This window comes from Larimichthys crocea, chromosome VIII (assembly GCF_000972845.2).
Source record: "Larimichthys crocea isolate SSNF chromosome VIII, L_crocea_2.0, whole genome shotgun sequence".
Taxonomy (NCBI): Eukaryota; Metazoa; Chordata; class Actinopteri; family Sciaenidae; genus Larimichthys; species Larimichthys crocea.
The window spans coordinates 32,910,095-32,937,771 of NC_040018.1; the positions used below are offsets into that span (position 1 = coordinate 32,910,095).

Here is a 27,677-nt window from a genome sequence, read left to right on the forward strand (position 1 = left end):
TTCACAGCCATTTCACTGATACAAAGAAGCACGAGGCGACTGAACGAGCTCGTCACTCGTCTGTCATCTTCGTCTTTTCTCTGCGCTCAGCTTCTTATTGACCTGCACAGGAGGAAATACGATGTAGCTTTTAGTCAGCGTGTAAATGACACAGAAGTCTGATCCACGTGTTACAGATTATTTTGATCATCTTGATCTCCAGCATGGTTCACCACAGAATCACCTCCACCTTTAGCAAGTTTCCCGTCAAAATAAGACTGTGAAAGCTTTATTTCAAGCTGAAGTTAGAGCTCTTATTCTGAAAACAAGTTCAAAAGATTCTGTTCCTTGTGTTTTATTCAGTTCCTCCGACTCTTTCATGAAATATCTGGCGTACATCTAGAAAGACAAGCTGTTTGTTTGATGTCAAACAGGAAACGTGTGAGACTTTGCATTATCGCCAAGCATCAACCTCAGTGGCTGTGAAGTGAAACCAATACAGAAGTACCAAAAACTGCAGTTCCTCTAACGTCCACTTGAGGCTGGCTCCAGAAGTGAGTCAGTCTCCATAAGTCCCCATGTCCAAATGTCCAACTTCACAGCAGGAAAAGAGAGGAGGTGGCGTCCAGCTCGTCACAGTTTCTCCGCTCTTTCTGCTGTCACTGCCGTCACACAGTCCATGTTGTTGTTCTGTATTTACTGTTTGTCAGTGTTTCTCTACAGATCTGACATTTGGTGAAAACATTTGTTATGTGTAGTCTATTATTCGCAGGTTTCAGTAATCCTGTGGTCTGTTCCCAGCTTTGGTACTTGTCAAGTTAAAGGAATCGTTCAGGTCATCTGCTGATTCACAGTGAGGCAGTGTTACCTGCAGTAGAGCCCTCACAGGACACCGGAGCTGCTGATGGCTGGATTAGTTTATTGGTGTTTTCATGTGACTCGTCTGACTGAAGAGAACACAGATACTGCTGTGGATGAGGGCGTGTACACTATATTTAAATGATTTTCACACAGCTCGTTCTGAAGCAGCCACATCTTTCAACCAGAGCGACCAGACTCCATTGAAAAAACTGTGATTTTACCTGACAGAACACCGGACCTACCGACTGCCACTGCCTGCCGACCAAAGACACAAACTAACAAACAGAGCGAGGCAGGTCTGGACCTGCAACTCCCCGAAAAATCCTGTTTTTGTCACTGAAGTCTGGTGACGTTGACGAGACCGTAGATAACATTTGAACATCAAGTCAAACTGGAGGCTATCATCATCACGCTGACTCAACCTCACCTCAGAACCTGAACCAACGCTTTAAGAAGTCAGACGTGAACTTTTCTGACTGAAAGCTGAACACTGTGTTCGAGTCTCGTTCTGTGACGCGCAATAAGAAGAAGACTCAAAGCCAAAGGACTGTCTTTGTCCTGGACGCTGCAGCTGATGTCTTCACGCCGTTTAAATGTCAGGAGTGTAGTCAAAGTGTGAAGACGATGATAAAAGACCTGACCCGCTCACGGTGTGATTCTGCAGCCAGACTAATGACTGTTCACAGGCTCGGTCTGTCACATGTTCCCGGTGTTCTCTGGGTCGGTGTGTTTCCTCTGTATCAGTGTCACGGCTAACCTTTTCCTGCAGCCTCATTTACCGTCTGTGTTTGGTTTAAATAACACGCGGATCACTGTGGATAACGTGGCGTCGCTCGTTACGGTAATTTATTGCACTCAGGTGAGAAAACAAAGTTCTAATGAGACTGTTGAATATTCCGAGCAGTGATTGAAGCCTCGTCGCTCGAGTTTGTTTGGAGGCCAAATCACTTTGAAAAAGGAAAAGTCTGAATCATGGAGCTGTGATGGAAGAAAGAATCCGCTGCGTTACAAACACACACACTGACGCTGATGCTACGTAACGGAGACAAGAGTGAAAACATCTTTCCCATCCAGGAAATCTTCAGCGTCGCTCTTTGTTCTTTCAATGAAGGAAGCTCCTCACAGGACGCCGACCGCTCTGAGTCTCTGTGGGTTTGGACACGAGGATGATGAAGATGAAGAGTCCAGCCGCCTCACAGTATCTGCACACGTTTCCATCCATCTTCTTCCACTTATCCGAGGTCAGGCTGCGGTGGCAGCAGATTTATCCGGACGGAAAATGGATGGATGGACAATAAAAGTGACTTTCCCATGTGGAACACAGTTGTTGTTGTTTTAAAGAGGTAATCAAGTAATCCTTCACATTGTAACTGTAATCTAATGACACACTTTCAAATGTAATCTGGTCTGATCATGGTTACTTTCTCTCCCAGACTTTCACACCGGACAGAACATCTGCTCTTTTTCCCCTTCACTTCCTCTTTTGTCCTTCTCTCTCTCTCTCTGACGTTCACGCACACGCCTGCAAATCACCGAGTTCATTATCGAACGTCGCCGACTCTCCGAGGAACCTGAAGACTTCCAAAGTCTCCACCAAACTCTTTTCATCTTTTCAATTACGCCACTGAATGAAGCGAGGGAGGGGAAGAGGAATGAACCCGGCTATTTTCTACAATGGACACGTGTGTGTGTGTGTGTGTGTGTGTGTGTGTGTGTGTGTGTGTGTGTGTGTGTGTGTGTGTGTGTTCAAAGGAAGCCGTCACACTCGCTGTCCTCTCTCTCTCTCTCTGTCTCACACATTTGCTTTGATAGAAGCAGGCAGGGGAAAGTGAAGGTACTTAGAGGCAGCGGGAACATTTTGGCCGCCGGAAAAGTTCTCTTGATTTGCCGCCGTCGTCCATTAGAGCGCTCGTCGATGTCACGGCAGAATCAGGTTAACGAGGCCGATATGAAATGGTGCAATCTCCTGAAAGCTGTCAGTCAGACGGCAAACCTGAATGACATCAGAGCCTCAAATCAGCCCGGGCGCTGAGGTTACGTCAGAGCTCGGTCACGACTCGAAAGTCATCTCACAGGCCAGAAATACTTCTTAAAGGTACAGTGTGTAAGATTTGGCGGTATCTGGTGATGAAATTCCCAATCGCATTGAACTCCGCAGTCCCAAACACACACAGTGAGCTGAAACTAGCTTTTTCTTCCATAGCTGTACATACATAGTGTGTAGTCAAGCCTTTTGTCCATTCTACTGTAACGAACATGGCGGACTCCGTGTAGAATCTAAGTGAATTAAAACATGAACAGGCGTTCACTGAAGTTATTTCTGCCGATCACGTCAAAGTTGTCGTTATATTCATTTCATTTTCCGGACATCTGAAGCTCGTCTCGCTCTGACTTTCCAGTTGTTCCCGCCGTGCTTAATTAAAGAAAATACATGAATTCAGCAGGCTTAGCGTTAAGCGTGACACAGATGATCCTCGTCGCGGTAACGTGTCCTCAGGCAAGTCTGTGTAGTGTCGTTGGGAATGAATTGGCTGTGAATGAATTAGCATGCTAATCAGTTGATAATTATCACTTTGTGTGACAACAAGGAATTATTCTGCTCTTTGATTGACTTTTTTTTCTTTTTTTTTTTGCTGGCGGTGAAACGCGGCGTTCGATTCATGACGGGAAACGAACAGCAGCGCTCAGGCCGGCGTGTGAGCGAAGGTGTCTCATTAAAGTAGTTCCTCTGTCAGCCTGATAATCACAGCTCATGTGTTTTAGAGGCGTGTAACCGTCGAGGTGTTGACACACATGTGGGTGAAGAGACAACATGAATTCTGACTTTCTGTCTGTCACTGATTGGCGGTTTGCTGATATGTGCTCAGGTGATTGCAGGAATAGAAAATATTCTACAATATATACAAACAATAAGAACAAATCTCTTTGTATGACTTTAATGGCATAGTACTCATGATTGGCCACTTTTTAAAGGTCTTGTCTCAGTCTGAGACAAAGAGACAAAGTGGACACAGGAAGCAGCCGAAGCTGATGTCGTCTGTGAAGTCTTCTTTAATAAAATTTGACTTCCTGACGAGTTCATCACGATGAAAACACTCAGCGGTCTGTAAATACGACTGAAGACACGCCTCACCTGGAGAGATGTGGTGAATATTAGAGACTTAAGCTCGCTCTGTTCTGTCTGGTCTTGGTCTTAAACTCCTTAAAAGTTTTGGTTTTGTCTCCGTCTCCGTACACTGTTTTCTTGTTTCCGCTTCAGCTGTGAAACTCTGTCTGTACTTTCTTAAAGGGGAAGAAACTGTATTTTGCTCTACAAGATTTTTTATTAGCCTCAGATCATCAAAGCTGGCTCCTTTTACAGAAACAGAAGAACTTTCCGATGTTTATCGTGAAGGCAGTTTACTGGAGTCAGTTTGCGTCTCAGTCACGATGTCGGACCCTGTCGATCTCTCTCAGTGGCCTCAGGTTGAGGAGTATTGACCAATCATGTTTGAGCGGACTCCATGTGGAGAGCAAAAGAGGTGCATTGAAATTCAATCAGCTATCGCCTGATGAAGATTTGTCTTTTTCTCATATTCCTGTGCAGATATCCGTCTGCAGGGATCAGCAGAAATGTCTTTCTGATCGTTCTCGTGTATCAGAGGAAGTCTGACCCTGTGGCTGCACCACAGGCTGAATCGCTGATAACGGATCATGCAGGACTTTCTTCTTCATTGGTAGGGCGGCCTGCGTGTATCCTGAGAGGCGAAACCCAGGGCAGAAATCTGAGTGAAGAACAAACCGCCGCTCGTTTAGATGACGTCAGTTAATTGGTTATTTCTGTGTGCAAAACATCTTGGTAGCAGATGTCAGTATAAAGACAATAACACAGTCGTGTCACGGACATGTGTCGACATTAAAACATTTTCATCTTCTCGAGCTCATAAAAATGATAATTGAGTTGAGTTGTTTTACCTAATTTACATATTTAATGTATTCACAGCACACTGTAAACACATACATGCACCGACACACATGTTCACACACACACACTCCATATGTTACACTCTGTTGGCCACATGCTGATTGGAGGAGAATGATGCTGCAGCTCGATCCAAAGAGCTCCAATAAAGCAGAACTCCAAATAAATGACTTTAACGAGGCGTGCACAGTTCCCGTCTTTCCTCACTTATTTTTCATCCTTCATATTGTCGCGGTCACGCGGTGAAATCTGTTTTTATTATCAGCAGAAACCGCAGAGAGCAATCTGTGGAGGGAGCTGATCAAATTGGAGCCTTTATCTTGTGTTATCAGAAGACATTCTGAGAGGCAGCGTCCAGATATCTGCCACCAAGCCGCAACACACACACACACACATATATATATATAGATAATAATATATAATATATATATATAATATATAATAATAGATATATATATAAATATATAATAGAGATAATATAAGATAATAATATATATATATAGATAATATATATATATATATATATATTAGATAATAATATATATATGTATATATATGTGTGTGTGTGTGTATGTATGGCGGGATGAGTGTCAGAGGCGGCCAGGTGACACATAACTCATCGTGGAGGTTTGAACCGGCCCTGCAGCTGACACGTCTCATCTGTTCTCTGATTGAACAGTTTGTCCTCCATCAAACCAAAAACACTTGAGAAGGTGAGGAACAGATCGGCCTCGGCGCTGATGGAAAGACACGGCCGTGTTGTTGGATCCTGATGTGTCCAAACAGCAGCGCTCATGCGTCACACCAGGATTCTGTTAATGATCAACAAGGACCAATGTATTTTTACAGTGTAATATGCCAGTAATATAAAAAGTATTAAAGAGATTCAACCCATATTTGAAGTATTGACATTTAAGTGTGTAAACGTTCCTGATATTGGCTTTGAATTGGGCGTAGTTATGTTCAGATATTTATCACAACAATCTACAGTATATATCATAACAACTATAACTTCTTAAATCATGTTTCACCAAACTAAGATTAGCTTAATTACCTCGTTAACTCATCAAAAAACACACAAAAGGTGGTTAGAATATACATCTTGATCGGGACATGACATCAAACGTGACTCTTTCCACTGTTCCAACAATCACCAACTTGTTTTGGACTAAATAAATCCTCAGTTAACTCTGAGTTAATCTGATAATCCTCTGTTAAATTTCTATTTTCTTCAGTGGAGTCTGGTCTGGTGGCTTTGAAGAGGGCGTGGTGGATGTAACAGCTACGTTTTCTCGAAAATATTCAAAATGTAGCATACATTTGAAACTGATATTGATATTTTTTAAGGTGGTTAAAATAAACATATTGATCAGGACATGTCGATCAGCTGGTGATCTTCCTGCCTACAGTCTTTAGAAATGGTCTAAACAGAAAGATGAGCTGAGTCTTGAACGTTTATTTTCACTCACATCAGATTTGTGTGGATGCATTTAAAATGCCGTGGGTATGAAACCACGTGGAGAACGGACTAAAACAGAGTTGCGGCCTCGACGTCACAGAGCCGTGCACGGTTAACTCAGGGCATCTGAACGTGAGGGTGAGGTGAAGGTCTGCTGTAACCCAGGCATCTAAAATGATGGTGTTTGTGTATGATGAGTTAATGGAAAACAATGTGGACTTTAATATGAGACATTCAGGTTATTTTAAATGTCTTCCTTCTCTGCAGGTCACTCAGTGACTGAAGAGACGTTACACGCTTCATTTGCTGATCCATAAATCACGCCGACGTCTCGGCTTAATGGAGAACCGTCACTGTTTTTAGGCGGAGGGCCTTTTGGTCACGGCGGTGCGATTGCTTGCAGGTGCAGTTTTCACCTTCCTGAAGTTGTTCTGCGGTGTAACCTTAATGAAGCACCTTCTGTGAGGCTCTGCAGTCACACTCATCCCTCGGGGAGTTTCCTGCAGGCTGCGAGCACAGGATGGAGACACTAACAAACAGGCTTCATCTTTTGGGGGCTCTGTGAAGCAAACAGAAGGTGTCTAATGGGAGCACGGGGAATTCCTCGATTCTAATGCCTGTTTGCTTTAATGAACAGCTTCGGTTTGTCTGACCTTTCCACTCTCCTCCTTGTCTGTCCCAGCTGAATCCGCCGGGCCTGCTGACTATGCCCCGGAGCCCCACCTCCAGTGAGGATGAGATGGCCCAGAGCTTTTCCGACTACTCCGACGACTGTGCCTCCGACAGCTCCCGCGAAGAGACTATTTACGAGACCATAAGAGCCACCGCCGAGCCGTCGCCAAGCCGCATGGACGACATTCACACGAACTCGCTGGTCGTCCGAGTCCTCATCCCCGACCTGCAGCAGACGGTGAGATGTTTGTTTGAGTCGATATGAAACATGAATCAGATCTGTGTCTCAGCATCGACCTCTGAGTATTGATCATCCAGAGATCCACTGAAGAATGAACGATGGGTGTGACACCTTACAGCCTCAGTCATGGTCTAAGACGGTTTTTAGAAGCAGGTTCACTGTGAACTCAGGTCTCCTCACCTCTGCCAGCCTGGACCTGAAAACCTGCTCCTCTTCTTCTTCATCTTCATCTTCTTCATCTTCATCTTCTTCTTCATCTTCATCTTCTTCTTCATTATCTTTATCTTCTTCTTCATCATCTTCATCATCATCATCTTCTTTATCTTCTTCTTCATCATCATCTTCATCTTCTTCTTCTTCATTATCTTCATCTTCATCATCTTCATCTTCTTCTTCATCATCTTCATCTTCATCTTCATCATCATCATCTTCTTTATCTTCTTCTTCATCATCTTCATCTTTATCTTCATCATCTTCATCATCATCATCTTTATCTTCTTCTTCTTCATCATCTTCATCTTCATCTTCTTCTTCATCATCTTCTTCATCTTCATCTTCATCTTCTTCTTCATCATCATCATCATCATCATCATCATCATCATCATCTTCTTCTTCTTCTTCTTCTTCTTCTTCTTCTTCTTCTTCTTCTTCTTCTTCTTCATCTTCTTCCTCATCATCTTCTTCTTCTTCTTCTTCATCTTCTTCTTCTTCATCTTCATCTTCATCTTCTTCTTCATCATCTTCATCTTCTTCTTCTTCTTCTTCTTCATCATCTTCTTCTTCTTCTTCTTCATCATCATCATCATCATCATCATCATCATCATCATCATCATCATCATCATCATCATCATCATCATCATCATCTTCTTCTTCTTCTTCTTCTTCTTCTTCTTCTTCTTCATCATCTTCTTCTTTATCTTCTTCTTCATCTTCATCATCTTCTTCATCTTCTTCTTCATCTTCTTCTTCATCTTCTTCCTCATCATCTTCTTCTTCTTCTTCTTCTTCGCCTTACGTACTTCTCCCGACCCGGAGCCCAAAGTTACATAGTGTGAGAACAGACGTACGAATGACAGAGACACCGTTCAGCTGATCACAGGTCAGTGTAGCTGCTGTTAGCTCATTAGAGTTACACAGTGTGAGAACAGACAGAGACACCGTTGAGCTGATCACAGGAGTGTGAGAACAGACAGAGACACCGTTGAGCTGATCACAGGTTGATTTAAATGTTCACTTTAATAAAATGACATAAATGAGTTCAGTGCAGCCTTTTCCTCTGATAACACAGAGTGTGAACGCTGAGTGGGCGACATGTCGAGGGTCTTATTGTAAAGAACTGAGGGATTTTCTGCATGACTGAGGACAGAGACTGTTACTCGTGTAGGCGAGCGCGGCTCAATACTCAACAATATAAGACGGGTCCACTGTATTGATCAGCAGCGTATATGTGTGGAGAGATCAGCCTGTAACGGATGATGACAGAGCAGAGAGTAAATGACTGATGAAACTCGTTATAATAATCCTCCATTTTTCCCATTAATATGTAAATGAACGGCAGGTAGATGAATAGGAGCAAATAATACATAATAGATGTTATTCTCAGACCTCATACGGACACGAAATGTGACTGATGAACGGCCGTGCTACCAGGAGCCATGAAATACAGCATGTGAAGTGAGTCACTCTCCATAAGTCCCCATGTCCAAATGTCCAACTTCACAGCAGAAATAAACATGTTTACAGCCTGGTACAAAAAACAGTTTTGGTCTCTGTAGCTAATTTCCCCGTTCATGACAACTGTACTGAGGGTGAATTTATATACAACTCACCTGTTCACATTATATTAAGGCTTAAAGTTATGCAGGATTAAGAGCGTGGACGCTTTGACTGACAGGTGGTTTGGTTCACTAACCAGGTGTCATTCAGCCGCCTCAGGTCCACGATGATCCACGTCATATATTTGTTTCTTTTTAAGACTTTGCTGTCGTCTTTAGAAATCAGAAAACACCCAGAACAGATCTGAGGTGTTTATCGACTTCATCTGAAGATTTCCATGATGTCTTATTTGATACATACATTCAAATGACTGAACACACAGACGTCCTGTAGGCTTTTGTAATGATCACCACTTTAATGATTTCAGATGAATTTGTGAGCCTGAGCTTGAAGCCTCACTGAACTAACGAAGACGCGTCTAATTAAGCAGATAAACAACATAAATATTTGATCTGATCTGCTTTAAACTCTGATATCTGCTGCGCGGAGCCTCACATGTGTCTGTGCAGAGCAGCTCACAGTGGAAGCTGTGGATGTTTTATTCATTCCAACAGTCGCTGTTATAGATGTTTGATTTACAAAGCAGCCTCGTGCATTCGTTAGCTGCACACTGTAGATTTGATGAAGCTCCAGGAGTGTGTGTGACCGTATGGAGGATGATATGGAGCATTGTTCCTCTGTACTGTAGCTTCTTGTGGGCAGTGCATGGCTGCACGCTGCACTCACACTGATCAGGTTTGGATGTGGAGGTTTATCATCAGAGAGCGGCGGTTCTTCACGACGAGCAGCTGGAGTCAGCACAGTAACGCAGCTTTGTGCTGTAGCTGTGCGTCCTCTGGGACTGAAACACAACGGTGAGGATTTCTTCTTCACGTGCTGGGCAGAAGAAGAAGTTTCCCGCCTTTATTCGGACTCTCCGTCACATTTCGGATGTTCATTTTTCCCGCACATCTTCTCATTCATGTGATGAAGCGTCGAACACGAGGAATGTAACACACAGAGCTGCAGAGCACTTTGTCGTCACCCTTCCTGCATGGCTCCAGATTAAAGGAATGCTGCGTAAGCGTGCGAGAGACCCAGAGATGAACTCATGACCCTCTGATGTAATTAGCTTGAAGGATGGAGGTGTGTGTGTGTGTGTGTGTGTGTGTGTGTGTGTGTTCACATGTGTACTAAGCCCTCTCACATGCATGCTCTAAAGCTCCACATCCATCACTGAGTACTCAGTGGTGCCACTCGATCACATGATTGAGTCACACAGTCCACTTAGAAATCAAACATGGCACACAGTGACACACAGTGTGTGTGTGTGTGTGTGTGTGTGTGTGATGTATAGTGTACTGTATGTTGCAGATTTCACAGTCTGAACATTTGAACTTTTCATTTTATCTTCTAAACGATACGACGTGAATCAAAGCTCAGATGACGTACTGACCAAACTTGAATAATAAGTAATATGTTCATTCATTCATTCATTATTTATAAAACAACCAAACATGGAAAACTGGAACCCTACATGACCTGCTGGTGATGTAAGGTTAGAGCAGATCAGAGATGTGAGCTGGTGCCTGGATGATCACCTGCAGCTCAGGTTGTGATAGAACAGCTCTGAGTTTGGAGATGAACAGTCGACTCATCCAGTGTGACACAAAGACGAGACCTCGAAGCTGAAGCGAGGGCGATGCAATCTGAAGCACGAGTATAGACCTCAGGAGAAGACAGTGGATTTAATCCAGTTCTATTTTATGTTCATAGCGCTGAATCATAACAGAAGTGTACGACGTCACGTTGACTGTTTTGCTGTGCTGACCTCAGAAATCTGCTGAAGTCAGTAAAGTTATGGGACATTTTGCTCACTGGTCACATATTATATGTACCGAGTTATCACATATGTAGTTTTACCTCCAGACTTTCACTAGCTATTATCTTTTCAGTCTCTGATCAGTCCGGTAGCTGTGAAACGATCACAGCTCTACGTTTATAACTGGCCACCGTGTGAATATGGTGAATTAACGTATCATTCATTAGCTTAGCATAAACACTGACACACGTATCTCATTTGTTTCATCCGTACACAAACAGACAAACAGTTTTGTGTTGTGACTTCACGTCAAACCACAAATAAAGCAAACGACATGTTAATTACAGCTTTAAAGGTGATTTGAAGGGGCCGTTGACATCCTGATCAGCTGTCCTGCCTCCTCCGTTCAGTCTTTATTCTGAGTTAATCACATCCTGGCTCCAGCTCTGTGTGACAACAAATGCCAGACTGCTCCTTTAACTTGTTCCTGCTCACGTTGTGAACGTTATAAGGAGCCTTGGTACAAAGATCGGGGGCAGCTGTAACAACGTTTCCTCTCTTTCACACAAAGCAACACTACAACAACTCGAACATGAAGGAAGCCAGACGCAGGAAGTGATGATGTTTCCTCCTCCCCACATGCTTCTTCTACAATCTTCCAATCGTCCTCCTTGAGTACGCTTTCTTTCTCACTTCATTTCACCCGTCTCCCCTCTGATTTCATGCCAGTACACCGCTCTCACGGCCAGATGGAGCTCGCTTTGCTAATGACTCAAAGATTGGACACAATGGCAGACTCGAGGTTAGACAGGAAGAGCTACTTTTTCCAAAGATTGCTGCTTTGAATTCTTGGACCCTGATTGGACGGTTTAAGAACGCCGTAAAGCTGCTAATGTCTCACTGAGTGTTGGCCGCCTGACCACCCACCATGTTCTGTCAACTGTTAGCTTCCTGAAAGTACCTTAAAGGGAAGTTCTGCTATTTTTACAATCTGTGATTCTGTGCAGTTTAGAGGAAGTTTAGGAGGCCAAACAGTCGTCAAGTTTCTGAATCTGAGTCCAAGTCCAAAAGTTTTGGTCAGAAATATCTCTAAATGCTTCATCTCCTCCTCCTCCTTTATTATGGAGCAGCATGTCTTGCTTGAAAACTGATCCATCCATCCATCCATCCGTCCGTCCATCCATCCATCCGTCCATCCGTCCGTCCGTCCGTCCGTCCGTCCGTCCGTCCGTCCGTCCGTCCGTCCATCCGTCCGTCCGTCCAGACATCCAGACATCCTTCTCCACAGCAACACATTCCATCTCCTCCTGGAGGATCCTGAGGCGTTCCCAGGCTAGATGGACTATGTAGTCCCTCCAGCTGGTTCTGGGTCTGCCTCGTGGTCTCCTCCCAGTTGGATGTGCCCCAGAACACCTCCAAATGTAGGTGCCCAGGGGGCAAGCCTGAACCACCGAGCTCCCCCCAGATGTCCAAGCTTCTGACCCTATCTCTAAGGCTGAGCCCGGCCACCCGGTGGAGGAATCTCATTTCTGCCACTTGTCTCCACGATCTCATTCTTTCGGTCACTACCCAAATCTCATGACCAAAGGTGAGGGTTGAAACGTAGACAGACTGGAAAATCCAGAGCTTTGCCTTTAGGCTTAGCTCCGTCTTCCCCACCACGGTCCGGTACAACGTCTGCAGTCCACCAAACCGCTGATCCATCTCACGCTTCATTTCCCTCACGTGGGGCAGTAACTCCCTCACGTGGGGCAGTAACTCGCTGACTAAACATGTAGCTCTATGTGTGAATACACAGTAAGAAAAACACTGAAGCTGTTGTTTTGTTTGTCAAACACTCATAATGATGATCTTTCTCACTTCCTGTACTTTGCTAAACATTGATCTGCTGTTTCCTGGAAGCTTCGTACACATTGTTTGAGTTGAACTCGTGTCGAGGGCTGAGGAGGCGGCAATAATGGGAGCCGATGGAAATTTGCCACTGTAATAAAGGAGCAGATGGAAAGGACGCCGTATCGGTCCAAACAGGCCTGCCAGATGCCAAATCTGCCTGTACACTGTACCTTCAACCCGTCGTCTTCCCTCTCCTCTCCACGCCAGGCCAGAGGATTACAGTTAGGCAGAGTTCATAGAGCGCTCATCCCTTCGTTGCTATCGCCTGCTGAGCAGCACATCCACACTCACAAACACTTCCTGAATGCCACGGCACGGCGCCCATAATCCTCTCTGATTCACATGTGGCCTGAAGTCCTGTATTGTATGTTTGTCACTTCAGGGAATGTGGATGCTGGAAAGAGCAGAGGGTCACGTCAATTACATGCTGAGCGGGCGAAGTGGTCCGTACAGCGCAGGAACAATAAAACAATAAGGAAGCTTGGCAGCGCTGCAGGTGCCCGCGATTTATTTGGAGGAACTGGGACAGCGTTTGTGTTGTTGAAGCACCAATTCCGACGTGTCTGATCTATTTTGATTGGCCGCCATTGTTCTGCGACTCTATTCAAATACTCTCATCACGCGAACGTCGCGGCCTATTTGCATCTGTCAGTCAAAAGTTGGAAGTCCAGTTTCACAAGAGAAACGTCTGTCACGGGCTGATAACGTCACGTCGTCAGGTTATTATTTCAAAGATGAATATTTCATTTGCAGTGATTGCGGTGACTGCCAGCCAACACTCCAGTCATCACTCTTTAATCAATTTGTCTCATTTCCTCTCACACACAGAAATGCATGCGCTTCAACCCGGATGCGACGGTCTGGGTTGCCAAGCAGCGGATCCTCTGTACGCTTAATCAGAGCCTGAAAGACGTGCTCAACTATGGGCTGTTCCAGCCAGCGAGCAACGGGAGGGACGGCAAGTTCCTGGATGAAGAGCGAGTCCTCCGAGAGTACCCCCAGCCAATCAGCAAGGGCGTCCCGTCTTTGGAGGTAAACCATTGGCCAGTTAGAGTCCAGTCAGCAGTGACGGAGTCTCATTTTGACATTTAACATGTGCAACAGGACACTAAACATCAGTCTACACATATGATGATGTGATATTAATGAAGCAGATATTCATGTCGAGCTGAGCCTGATTGTCTGAGGTGCAAACAGAAGTGAATGAATTATAAATGAATTAGAACAAATCTTTAATCTCGTTAGTGTTTGTGTTTGAGACTGTGAGCAAGTCAGTGTGTTATTCAGTGATGATAGAATCAGGTGACAAGCTTCCAAGCTCAAGATCCACTTACTGCATTTTTCCATGCTTTTAACAGCGTCTCATGATCTTCATCAGTGAATCGAGTTTGTGACGTGAACTGTTCTGTTCAGCACTTTGTAATCACGTTTGATACAGACAGAAAAAGTACCGAGCAAATAAAGTGAATTATTAAGCCGACCATGCTGTGTCCATTTTGGTAAGTGAGCTCGGCGTCTCTAAAGACCTGCCGTATGCTCAGCTGGAAGTCCAGTGATCAGATTCCTGTCAGCAAGATACTGAACCTCAGATTCAGTCCTGACGGCTGCGACGCCGCTGTGCTTGGCATCAGTGAGAGTGTTTGGATAGGAAACCATCAGCATCAGTGAACGAACGGGCGAAGGTCACAAGTGTTGTCAAAGCACGATGCGACTGGCTGTACATCAAATCTGTTCTAAATCATCCACCATCAGCCTGTTCGAGTAAATCATGAGTGATCGACCTCAAATTATAAATAGAAGACTCACTCACACTAACGTTTCATCCTTTTTCCCGACCTCACAGTCAGACCTGCTGACTCTTTCAGTGATTGCTTTTGAGATGAGCTGTAGAGTAAACAGGGGAAGGTTGTCAGTTCCCAGAAGTCTCAGAGCTCTTTGTTTCTCTTGAATAATAATTTGTCTTTCACTCAACAGTTCCGCTACAAGAGTCGAGTCTACAGGCAGCCCAACGTGGACGAGAAGCAGATCGCCAAACTTCACACGAAGGTGAGAACGTGAAATATCAACGTTAGTCGTCCTTCACAGCACGTAATAATAAAATAAAAACAAGTGCGAGCTTTGACTGTAAGCGTAAACTGGTTATGCAAATGTTTCAATCAACGCCCCATCATGGAGTTTACAACAAACAGCATGCATCATTTCCTGTGTACATCACATGAACCCTGTAATTAACACCGCGCGGTGAAAACATGATGGAAATCTTCTAAAGCGTCAAACACACACACACGTTGATTTTCTTCCTGGAAACAGTGAAAACACACACACGCGACACTGAGCTGAATAAAAGCTGAATCACTCGTTTGTTAGAGGACTCTGCTTTTCTTCCACTTCATCTTCTTCCAGTCTTTAGTGGGAAACAAACTGGAGAGCTGCACGAGCAGCAAAGATGAAAGTTTATCAGGATCGTTTGCGTCTGCTCGTGTTACTCACGCAGGTAACGGTGACTGTTTGCTCTAATGACGGACAGATGGATGTCACAGGAAACTTTATCCACATCATCTACAGTCTTCAGTAGCTTTGCAGGTTATTTGGGGTTCTTTGCAAAAAGACGTCCCAGCATGCATCACAGTGAAGCTCACCTGTTCCTCTGTACGTCTGCATGCCGCTCAGAGGAAGTCTCTCTTCTTCTGCTCCTCCCACATGAACAGAAGTGGATCTCTACAGTAATATCGGAGCCTCTTGGTCGTGGTGTAAGGCTGTGAGTCTGGGCTGCTGTCCCACAGCTACTGTAATCCTGTAGTGCAGCCAAAGCATAAGTGTCTCTGGCAGCTCTCTGTTAGCGGCACACTGGGAAACTGTCTGACAGCTGCTCTGATTCTACATCTGAAGACAGGAGAGGGAAGCAGAGAGGACGGAGGATGGAGAATAGAAAAAGGCAAAAACATGGAGCCGGGAACTGAACACACACACACCCACACACACACACACACACACACACACACACACACACACACACACACACACACACCCACACACACACACACACATTTACACTCTTTGTGGAACTCATTAGTCAGACAACGTGGCTCTTCTATAATAGATATCTATTTCTAATTTGTTTCTCTTCATCGTTTTTTTGGGGCCCGACCCAACTTTTTTGAAGCTGATCCTGTTTGTCGTGCAGTCTGCTGCTCTGTGGTTGGTTGGAGCGCACGGTGAGACAGCCAATCAACTGCCAGCCTGCCTTCCCCAACCTGTTTCAGCAAAGAGACGGTTAGAGAGGGAGAGAGGTCACCGTCCTCCAGACTCTGATTCACCAGGCCTGCAGACACACACACACACACACACACACACACACACACACACACACAGGGGACGTACCAGCTGCATTAAATAAAACCTTGCATGAAAACACACAGGGCCATGCACGTAAACTCTTGACATTTCCAGATATTGAACCAGCAGTGACTCATCGCGGTTGATAAAACAGCAGCGCTCCGTGTCTGCGGTCCAACTCACCTGGTTTCAACCATACAAATGATTTTTCATTTCATTACCTGTCATCTTCAGTCATGCAGAGAATGTATCTATAAACCTAGTGAGTAGTAAACCAGTGAGACTGTTACGTTGAGGCTGGCAGAAAGACGATTAAAACGTCTTTTAGCAGCAAGTTTCCAAACAGATTCATGGATTTTGGATGGACTGATACGAGCTTCATCATCAAATCTTTGTTCTTTACACCAGCTGTAATGTTAGCATAATAATCATGATTCAGTCTGACATCAATCACTGCAAACAACAACACCACCCAAACTCAATGAAGTAACAGAACCTCTGAACCAGCAGTGTCCAGTCTAACAGTGAACACAGCGACAGAACCTCTGTACATTGTGCACTGTGGCCATTTGCTGCTCTCTGTCTTTCTCTCTGCTCTGTCACTCTTCAGCTGTAACTATTCAACAAAATGCTCAAGGCTCAGTTTAATTCAGACTTTCCAAATGTTATTGGACTGAATGCTTCAGATTCTGACAGTGATTATTCTAGAGCACAGGTCACTCATAGACGGACCGAAAACCGGCTTTTAATCCAGAAGTTTGCAGCCAAGTCAGCCAATAACTTTTTATTATTATTAAAGCACTTTTTATTTATTTATAATTGAGTATGTGATATAATAGAGTTTAATGTCATTTACTTTGCTTTGACTTTTCTTATTTATTTGGTTTCTTGTTTTTTATTGTATGCAGCTCTCAGAGTGTCACTGAAAATAAATATTGTTGCCATGACGTTGAATTATAGCTTTCTCTGTATGATTGGAGTCGTTGACCTCACACCGTGCAGATGTTGATACAATGACCATGCTGCTTCAATATGTATAAAATAATTATAATGCAACTTAAACATGACAACGCTGCAGAACCTGAACATGAACCTCCTGAAATCAGAACTGACTGACCCTGAGTTCTGTACTGCTCTACGAGGTAGAAAAGCTGAAAACCTGAGTCTGCATTGGATCATACTCAATATTTAACTTGGGTGGGTTGGATCGGGGGTTGATCAGGACATCCCTACCTGTTCCTCTACTCCCACCCCTCGTCGCTGCCTTTTCTCTCCTCCTCATTTATTCTCGTGCCTTTTCTTTTCAGTCTGTTCTTTTATTGCCACCCATTGTCTTTCCCTTCTTCTGCCATCTCATTCTTCCTTCCTCATTTTCTCTCCTCTCCTTCGGGGAGCTGCTCTCTTATCTATTTTTATCATGCGGCCTGGAAAGAAAGAAAGAAAGCAGGCAGGAACAGGAGAGGAATCAGCAGCCATTTCACTCCCCACAGTCGCCACGCTGTCACCCCCCGCCTGCGTTTCTTGGTTTCAGTAGCCTTTTATTCTTCCTCATATTCCTCCATCTTTAACAGCGAGTCTCCTTCAATTTCACACTGTATTCCTAAACACTTCCACTTTTCACCCTCGGTTATGTTTGACCCTCTACACCTTTCTCTAGCTGCACTTCTATTTCAGTCGTTTGCAGCTCTGTCCTGACTCTTTCTCTCTCACACCCACCACCGTTTGTTCTTTTCCTTCTCGCTGTAATAGCTCTCTCTCTCTTCTCTGGTTTTGCGCAGGCCAATCTGAGGAAGTTCATGGATCTCATCCAGCATAATCAGGTGGACAAAGTGTCCAAGTTGTTGGAGAGAGGCTTCGATCCAAACTACCATGACAGCGAGACCGGTGGTAAGGCTGCACTGTGTACAAGCACAAACACCTCCATCAGTTTATGGCACACATGAACTTCCCCATCTGTTCATCAATAATATATATCCATGACGAGTGGTTGGCCGCAGCACGTGTCCTGAGTCATTGCGGAGATGTGTCGCCTCCTGCTCAGGCTCAGTTGACTCTCAGGTTAGATTCAGGTCTAGAGTTACTTGTACAGTATGTAGGTGAACAGGTAATGAGAGACAGGTGCGTGTCATATTTCCAGAGCTGAGGCAGCAATTAGTTCAAATCTCCCATTAGAGGCTCTGGAGGTCTTCAGGGGTCAGAAATCTTCGAGCTGATCTGAAACAGACCTGTGGTAAACTGACCTGAACTCAGATATGTGTTGTTGTCACAGTGTGTGTCGACCACGTTGTGGCTCAGGTGTAACTGACTCTTCCTTAGTACCGTGCTGTTTGTTAGCTGTTCTCAACCAAATTTTGAAGATGGTTATGATGCAAAACTCATCAAACAGAAAGCAGAGTTCATGAGAAGAGATTCTTTCCTGTAAAAACTGGGACGGATGGAGGAGGCTGGTCACAGATATTAACTGGTGTTAATATCTGTGACTAGTGTACGTTAGCCCACCGCTAGTGCTGTGAGCTGGTGTCAGTGTCTACATTCCAGTGAACACGGCCAGACCGAACCCAACCTCTGAACCAGCAGTGTCCAGTCTAACAGTGAACACAGTAACAGAACATCTGAACCAGCAGTGTCCAGTCCAACAGTGAACACAGTAACAGAACATCTGAACCGGCAGTGTCCATTCTAACAGTGAACACAGCGACAGAACCTCTGAACCGGCAGTGTCCAGTCTAACAGTGAACACAGCGACAGAACCTCTGAACCGCCAGTGTCCAGTCTAACAGTGAACACAGCAGTCTATCAGCTGGTTTTCTTGCCGGGTTTGGCTCCTGGCATCCCGGGCTGAGTCAGTTCAGTTAGCTACATGGCTGACCGAGCTAACCACATTTAACAGGTCGCTACTTATCAATCCTAAATCCATCATAAAGTCTGTAAATCACCTCGGTGATGTAACGTTATTCCCTGTTGGTCTCAGAGGCTGTGCTCCAACCCGGTCCAGGACTTTAAAACATCAATAAAACCTCAAACCTGGTCATTGTTGGGTCGAATACTGGAGTATGGGTCACTTGAACACTTAAAAATCAATCTGTTAGCACATAACACATCTAACCACAGTAAGGAGAAAGTTTACTGAGGTCAGTTAGACCGGATCCAAACCGCCTGAAACAGAGCAGCAGGATCAGGCTCTGCCAAATAACAAGACGCCGCAGTGATACAGTGTTTTACTGCACACCACTGTTCTTATTACTGCCTCACAACAACACTTTTCTCCTGCTGATGATTCAGATGCACTGCAGAGCTGATGAGGTTTAAACTCCTTTTAAACTGTCGACGGGGAGGTCGCCGGATTAATCGAAGTAACCAACAAGTTTTTTGATGCACAAAAAAAATTGCATTCACCTTGATTAAATTGAAGTGGCAACAGTTTAAGAGGCAGATGTGTGAAAACCTGAGAGCATAAACTGTGACTGTCTGTATCATTTGAAAGACAGTGCGGTGACAGCAGCTTGGACCGTCAGACATCACTGATGTGCAGGAGTTCAGAGAGGCAGCATCCTGTTGGTGGAGGACGTCGCCCTCTGGGCGGCGCTGAAGGAGTTTGTTTGTTTGGACTTGGCTCTACGTTTCTCTCACACAAGCAAACTGAAGTGAAGCCAGCGCCGGAGTAATGAGCTGCGTCCCAGTGTCAGTGTGTTCTCAGCACAGCTCACAAATGTTCCATAAAGACGAAGTGAGCAGGTGTTTGCTGCAGCGTTCGCCAGGCCAGGATTGCAGTTCTAAGTCCTCCTCGGCCCGCTTGGAGGTCTGTCTGGGGAGAGTCCAACCTGGCAAGAATTACAGCGTATTATCTCCAAACATGCACATGCACTCACTTGTACTCTTGACTTAATTTGCTGTGGAGCTCACACCTGCAATTAACACCAGATATTGTTGCAGAAAGAACACATGCATCTCTCTCAGTGGAGGCCTCGATGGACCGAGACGGACCGAGCTCACAGAACATGATGAACACTCTCACTTTAACAACGTCGTAAAACAGACAGAGATCATGCAAGCGGACAGGTGTATTAACGATGTTGATCATCACGAGCAGTGAGATGATGTCTCGCCAGGATAATCCTGCTCATCACTGCTCCAGCTTTGATCGAGCATCCAGACTGTGGACCTGCGTCCTCACCATGAGGGATTATCACTGACCTTTCAGGTGAGATCTGGACCTGATGAGGAGCGAGCTCAACGTGAGCGCTGGATATGATGAAGTGGAGGTGACGGCAACGACGGGCCAGATCTGGTTGGTCTAACGGAGCGAGTCACCGCCCACAAAGAGCTCGTTAATAAGGAGACGAGTTTCTTCCTGATTGATCTTGCGCTGAGCTTCATTAGAGGACGATAATCCGGCTAAATGAATAGAAAATGAGAGACGTCTAATTAAACCACAATTATCATTAAAGTGGCTCCAATCAATAGTTTTATGAGAGGCAGATATTTCCCTCAGGAGTTGAAGAACATTTAGAAACACAAGAACTGTTTGCTGACAGCTTCAACTTAAATATTACTAATTAATTATTAATATAAACCTACCACCAACATACTGCTGCTCCCAGACTTCAGTTATCATACGTTTAAGGCTCAAAGGTTTAAATGAAGGATTGGTGGATACATATGTGTACATGTATTTATATAAAGTAATCAAAGTAATCTCTCTGCTCATAGGACAGCGGCGTGTTTAGTCTAATTTGTGACAGCATGATGTGGTTTTCAAGGTTTCTTTAAAACATCCAGATTCTGTTAGCTCGTCCCTGAATCAGGTCACGTGTTAAAGTCTGCGACCTTCTAATGATCGCTCGATGGGAACAGGAGTCAGAAAGTCTCAAGGCGTCGGTTCTTCTGAAGAGCTCGTATCACCGAGAACCACGCGAGGTTCAGCCGTCCCGAGGAAGAGCTCTCTGTGAGGAAGGAAACTTCCTGTTTTATCTTTAAATGAACAAAAGAAGAAGGGGATTATGGGATCGTGGAGTAACTCGCAGCGATCATGTAAAGCGGCTCGTTACAGTCATTCAGCAGCCGCTTTACCTGAGTGTTCACAATGACGATTATGTTTATTTATGACGGTTTAATGAATATGTCGAGTGTATCTCAGCAGTCCAGCCGCTCTGAACACAGCCAGTGTTGAGTGGACAGACCTGATGGGGCTAATGAAGGTGGAGCTGAGAGCAGAAAGGCTTATTAAGCAGAGAGTTGAGGCTGTCCTAACGGGCTTTGTTAAATGAACGGCTGGCTGATGGAGGAGAGGTGTTTCTGTGGATCGGGAGCTGTTGATTTCAGCTGTCCAGTTCAAGCTTATTAACTGATTAACAAAAGAAAATACAAACACTCATCAAGACTCGTTTTCAGCCCCTCAGAAGAAGCTGCTGATCGTACAGTCAGAGAAAGAGCTTCCACACACAGGCTCGTCTATGAAGCTGTAGGTGCATCTTGATTTGGTCTCATAGAAACTCACATTTTACTCGTCCTGAGATCATCAGATGAAATGTATGAAGCAGATTTCAGACACAGAGAATGACCAGCCGACCTCATGTTACAGACGGTGTCAGTGTCCTGCATGGAGGTCTCAGATGGTTCAGCAGGTCGCTGGCTCCCCCTTGAGTAACATACTGAACCATAACCTGCTCCTGATGGCTCCGACGTCGGCGTATGGTTCAGCTTTGGACAGGATCGCACCGTGCATGGCAGCCTCTGCCTTCAGTGTGCTAATGTGACCGGTGATTTGTGTGATCGTCCATTTATCTTTGAAACATGGGATGAGGCGGCTGCAACAAAAAGCATCATTCAGTCTGACTGAGAAGTCTTTTCCATCCGAGAGTGCTGCTGGGAGCCAAATTGCAGCAATTCAAGTGATTTATTTCTCTAATATCTGAACAGACACTCAGCGATTGAACGCCTCAGTGTGCAGTGCAGTTCCCTGTGTCATCAGCTGTCTCACACTCATTTTAGGCATGTTTGAAGTATGTTGAGCACGACTCTGACATGGTGTAGGATCCTGTCTCACATGCAGAGTGTCGGTTTCCACTGAACAGAAGCCTCAGCTTTGGCGCTCAACCACTCGGCTAACTCTAACATTTTGTGCACTGTAGTGATGCAACGTCTGTAAGACTTAAATCTGATTGTTAATTTAAAATGTTCCATATATTTTTTTGACCATAGGTGGGCGAGTGACTTCTTTGATTTGCAGCCTGAAACTGAAACTTTTCTTCTTATATCTACCAAAAACACTCCAGGGTTTGTATTTCAAAGAGTGCCCTGTAAAGGGTTAAACTGTTTTTTTGCTTCAACATGAGAACAAATCGTTACAAAACTATTGTTCATTTCTACTTTTATAGGAGAGAATCATTAAGAAAAAGAAGAAGAGAAGAAACTCTCCACACACACGAGCGAGACAAAACAGTTCTCAGATACTACAAACTGATAAGAAGTTATATAAATGAGTCACAGTTAAATTATTGAGTTGCAGTAAATATGAACCTGTAAATGCTCCTTCCTAATTCCTGAATAAATTAATAAACCATGCAAATGGTCAAACATAAATAAAAGAAGTTAGATTGTAACGCGCTGAGGTTTAACAGACTTCAGTTCAGTATTAAACATAAATATGTGTGACTTCCTGTTTCCTCACAGTACACTGTAAAACATTTAAGGCTGTAGAATACGTTGAAATTAGGACACATCAATTGTCTCTGAGTGTCTTGTTTTGATGACCTCGTTTCGAACGATGTCTTAATCACAGCAACGTTTCATTACTCTCATTAGCTGAGACAGACAATTGACCTGCTTTTATTTTCTCAGCCTGATTCACGTCAGTGAAGATCCGTTAAAAAACCCAAAGAAAGCCGAAGAGTGTCGTGAAGTTTTCTTCAGCACCAGACGTGCCGGGCAGGCCGCCGCCTCGTCTTCAGCCTAACCTCATTCACATTCACACGTTATGTGGAGCAGCTCATTTCAAATCTGGAGCATCCACCTTTTAGATCATTGTGGGAGGTGAGGTCAGTGTCATTCCAACATGAACACCGACCACTTAACCACGGTGAAGAGACTAACACTGCAGGAGACAACCTCAGAGTAGATCCTCTTCCCCACGCAGCTCAGAGTGTTCAGACGTCCAGGTTTAAGACAGTCTGCGGGGACGTCATGGAGACTACGTTCAGGTTTTAGACAGTCTGCGGGGACGTCAGGGAGACTTTGTCCAGGTTTTAGACAGTCTGCGGGGACGTCAGGGAGACTACGTCCAGGTTTAAGACAGTCCGTGGGGACGTCACGGAGACTATGTCCAGGTTTTAGACAGTCTGTGGGGACATCACAGAGACTTCGTCCAGGTTTTAGACAGTCTGCGGGGACGTCACAGAGACTACGTCCAGGTTTTAGACAGTCTGTGGGGACGTCAGGGAGACTACGTCCTGGTTTTAGACAGTCTGCATGTTTCAGGCTCAGTTTCACTCCACAGACTCTGGGTCAGTCTGCTGGATCATGGAAACACCAGTTAAGCCTGATGTGAACCGTGTCTCAGACCGGGCTCAGGATCTTCTGCTCATAATTTTTTCTGTGTACATAAAATAAATGAACAAACGCATCTTACCTGGTGATGTCTAAGACAGCCCGCAGGTTCGATGTCTGGATATTAATGCTCTGTGTCCTGTGACTGAAGCTGTAATTGTTCGCTGTGAAGTTAAACAGAGAGATGCAGGCAGACTGGTCCCCAAAAGAAAACAAACTGTGTCACATCTTGTGCTTCAGTCCCTGGAGTCGTGTCCCACGCCGCCGTTCCATGACTTTATCTACTTTAAGAATTAAAAACAAACCTGATGGAGGTGTTTTCATCTTTACAACATCTGAGCTCTGCTGCGTGTCCAACACAGATATCCAACATTTTCTGTTTGCTTCTGTTTGCAGAGAGCCCGCTGACATTTGCAGCTCACCTGGACAATGTGGTGGAGATTATCAAGGTGCTGAAGAACGGAGGAGCTCACCTGGACTTCAGAGCCAAAGACGGCATGACTTCCCTCCATAAAGCCGCACGGTCCAAGAATCAGATTACACTCAAGGTAAAAGAGGCTGCTCTCCTCCATCCTCCTCCACCTCCTCCATCCTCCTCCATCCTCCTCCACCTTCTGCTCACATGTGCATTGATGAACACAGGCTTTTATCTCACCAACCACTAAAAGTCAGTCCCACATTTACTCTTGTCCGGCGGCTTCTTGCTCGCTCACTCTCTCCTTTTCTCTTCTTAGCTTCCTCCGTCAGCGTCCTCTTCACTCTCTTCTCCTCTGCCATCATGTCCATAGAGGTTGAACAAACTGAGCTAACAGCAGCTAACAGACTGAGCTAACATGAGCTAACAGCAGCTAACAGACTGAGCTAACATGAGCTAACAGCAGCTAACAGGAGCTAACACATAACAGACTGAAAGCTAACATGAGCTACACAGACAGCTAAGCGAACAAACTGAGCTAACAGAGCACACAGCTAACAGACTGAGCTAACATAGCTAACAGCAGCTAACAGAATGAGCTAACAGGCTAACGCAGCTAACAGACTGAGCTAACATGAGCTAACAGCAGCTAACAACTGAGTAACATGAACAGCAGCTAACAGACTGAGCTAACATGGACTCAACAGCACTAACAAACTGAGCTACATGAGCTAACAGCAGCTAAAACGAGCTACAGAGCTAACAGGCACTAACAGCACTAACAGACTAGACTGCTAACATGACTAACAGCACTAAAGACTGAGCAAAACATCAGCAACAGCAGCTAACAGAGCTGAGCTAACATGAGCTAACAGCAGCTAACAGACTGAGCTAAATAGCTAACAGCAGCTAACAGACTGTAGCTAAAGAGCTAACAGCAGCTAACAGACTGAGCTAACAGCGTCTAACAGCAGCTAACAGACTGAGCTAAACAGGAGCTAACAGCGGCTAACAGAGGAGCTAACATGAGCTAACAGCAGCTAACAACTGAGCTAACATGACTAACAGCAGCGCTACAGCTGTCAGCAGTTACTTCACTGTCCATCATAAACTTCTGTAAATCACAGAGAGTTGAGGCGGAGCAGCCGGAGGACATCAGAGGGAAAACCAGAAAACATTTCCTCCATAAAATAGATCCAGTTTCACCAGAATCAGTGAATAAGTTGCGTGCTGTGTGACTTAGTGCCGTAAAGCGTTACGTACTTCTTCCCGACCGGAGCCCAAAGTTACATAGTGTGAGAACAGACGTACGAATGACAGAGACACCGTTCAGCTGATCACAGGTCAGTGTGGATCAACAGGAGGTCACAGACCATCCAGAGGAAAGTTACAGGATGTTTCTTTGACATCATGACGAGACGATAAATAGATGACGAGCAGAACCAGTTTCACCTTTTGGCATCTCTCTGGGTTCATGCAGACACAGTTTAATATTTTCGGTTTTTTATATCTTCAATTATCGTTTTCAACTTCTGTCAGCTTTGATATGAGTTCACTTCTGCTTTGTCTTGTGTGACGCTTGAAGCACTTTGTAACATTTATCTCAAAAAAGAAGAAATGAATGTATTATATGATAATGATGATGGTTATTATGATATCCTGCAATAAAGAGACGATTCTAGCACAACTTACAAATCTGAGTTAAGACAGAACTCTAGATGGACACACACCTCGACGATCCACCTTGTTTATCATTCATACCTCCTCACACACACACCTGTCCCTCCTCAGACCCTTGGAGTTGGGAGCATCACCAGACTACAAGGACAGCCGTGGTCTGACTCTGCGTATCACAGCGTGGTGGTGGGAGGCGACCCGGGCTGCTGCGAGCCCTGCTGAACCACCACGCCTTCGTCTGCTGCCAGGACGAGAACGGCTGGCATGAAGTCCACCAGGTAAACAACACACACACACACACACACACACACACACACACACAACACACACACACACCACACCACGATTCACCAGGTTAAACACACCACGTCCACGCAGACGTCTAACACCTGGACGTAGTCCTCTGTGCGACCCCAACGTCAACCAGACTGCTCTCCGTGACGCCCACAACTTCTAAAACCAGGGTGACGTAGTCTCCGTGACGGCCCCGGACTGCAGAAACCAGGACGTAGTCCCGTGAACGTCCCCGCAGACTGTCTAAAACCTGGACGTAGTCTCCGTGACGTCCCCCAGACTGTCATAAAACCTGGACGTAGTCTCCGTGACGTCCCCGCAGACTGTCAAAACCTGGACGTAGTCTCCGTGACGTCCCCCAGCAGACTGTCTAAAACTGGACGTAGTCTCGTGTGACGTCCCGCAGACAAACCCTGGACGTAGTCTCCGGACTCCCCGCAGACTGCTAAAACCTGACGAGTTCGTGACGTCCCGCAGACTGTCTAAATACTTGTCTAGTGATGCCCCACAGACTGTCTAAAACCTGAACGTAGTCTCTGTGACGTCCCCGCAGACTGTCTAAAACCAGGACGTAGTCTCTGTGACGTCCCCGCAGACAAACCTGGACGTAGTCTCCGTGACGTCACCACAGACTGTCTAAAACCTGAATGTAGTCTCCGTGACGTCCCCGCAGACTGTCTAAAACCTGGACGTAGATCTCTGTGACGTCCCTGCAGACTGGTCTAAAACATGGACGTAGTCTCCGTGACGTCCCCGCACTGTCTAAAACCTGGACTAGTCCTCCGTGACGTCCCCGCGACTGTCTAAAACCTGGATGTAGTCTCCGTGACGTCCCCGCAGACTGTCTAAAACCTGGATGTAGTCTCCCGTGACGTCCCCGCAGACTGTCTAAAAACCTGAACGTATCCTCCGTGAGTCCCCGCAGATCTGTCTAACACTGACTAGTCCTGTGACGTCCCGCAGACTGTCTAAAACCTGGAGTAGTCTCTCGTGACGTCCCGCAGACTGTCTAAAACCTGGACGTAGTCTCCGTGACGTCCCCGCCGACTGTCTAAACCTGAGTAGTCTCCGTGACGTCCCCGCAGACTGTCTAAAACCTGGATGTATCCCGTGATTCCCCGCAGACTGTCTAAAACCTGACGTAGTCCCGGACGTCCCCGAAGACTGTCTAAAACCTGAGCGGATGTCCTCTGTCGTCCTCCCCGACAGACTGTCCTAAAACATGGAGTAGTCCCGGCTCCCAGAGACTGTCCTAAAACCTGGACGTAGTCTCCGAGACGTCCCCGCAGACTGTCTAAAACCTGGATGTAGTCTCTGTGACGTCCCCGCAGACTGTCTAAAACCTGGACGTAGTCTCCGTGAGTCAGTGTAGATTGATGTAGACAGATGTGGCCCCCATAGTTTCTCTTATAAGCAGAGGGTGAGGTGAGGGGGTTGAGATCTACACACTGGTCCTTGAACATACTGAGATGTATTTGTCAAAACATTCAAAACTAAACGAACACTGTGATCGGGGATATTATGACCTAATCGCTACATGTACAAACGTCTTGTTGGAGTTGAGTGAAGCACCGTTTATATGACATATGAGGAGTTTCCTTACTGATTATTATTTTTGCTATTAACATATTGTTAATATATGAGACAGATGAAGCTTCTGAACTGTTTCCTGCTTCAGTGACGCTTCCTCTCTCCATGATGAAAGACTTTTGTTACTCTAACCTGCTTTGGGTGATAAGAAGTCATTCGTGTTATTGTCCGTCTCTG

At 45.3% G+C, this 27,677-nt stretch overlaps 1 protein-coding gene across 1 annotated transcript in view; it reads left to right on the forward strand.

The window, feature by feature from the left end:
* Positions 1 to 27,677, forward strand: part of LOC113746318 (SH3 and multiple ankyrin repeat domains protein 3-like) — a 93,258-nt gene that overhangs the window by 49,781 nt on the left and 15,800 nt on the right. Inside the window, exons 2-7 of the mRNA XM_027281389.1 lie at positions 6,943 to 7,170; positions 13,472 to 13,675; positions 14,618 to 14,689; positions 17,758 to 17,866; positions 23,921 to 24,072; positions 25,796 to 25,894. Of these exons, the coding sequence (XP_027137190.1) occupies positions 6,943 to 7,170; positions 13,472 to 13,675; positions 14,618 to 14,689; positions 17,758 to 17,866; positions 23,921 to 24,072; positions 25,796 to 25,894 (864 nt within the window). The remainder of the gene's footprint in view (positions 1 to 6,942; positions 7,171 to 13,471; positions 13,676 to 14,617; positions 14,690 to 17,757; positions 17,867 to 23,920; positions 24,073 to 25,795; positions 25,895 to 27,677) is intronic.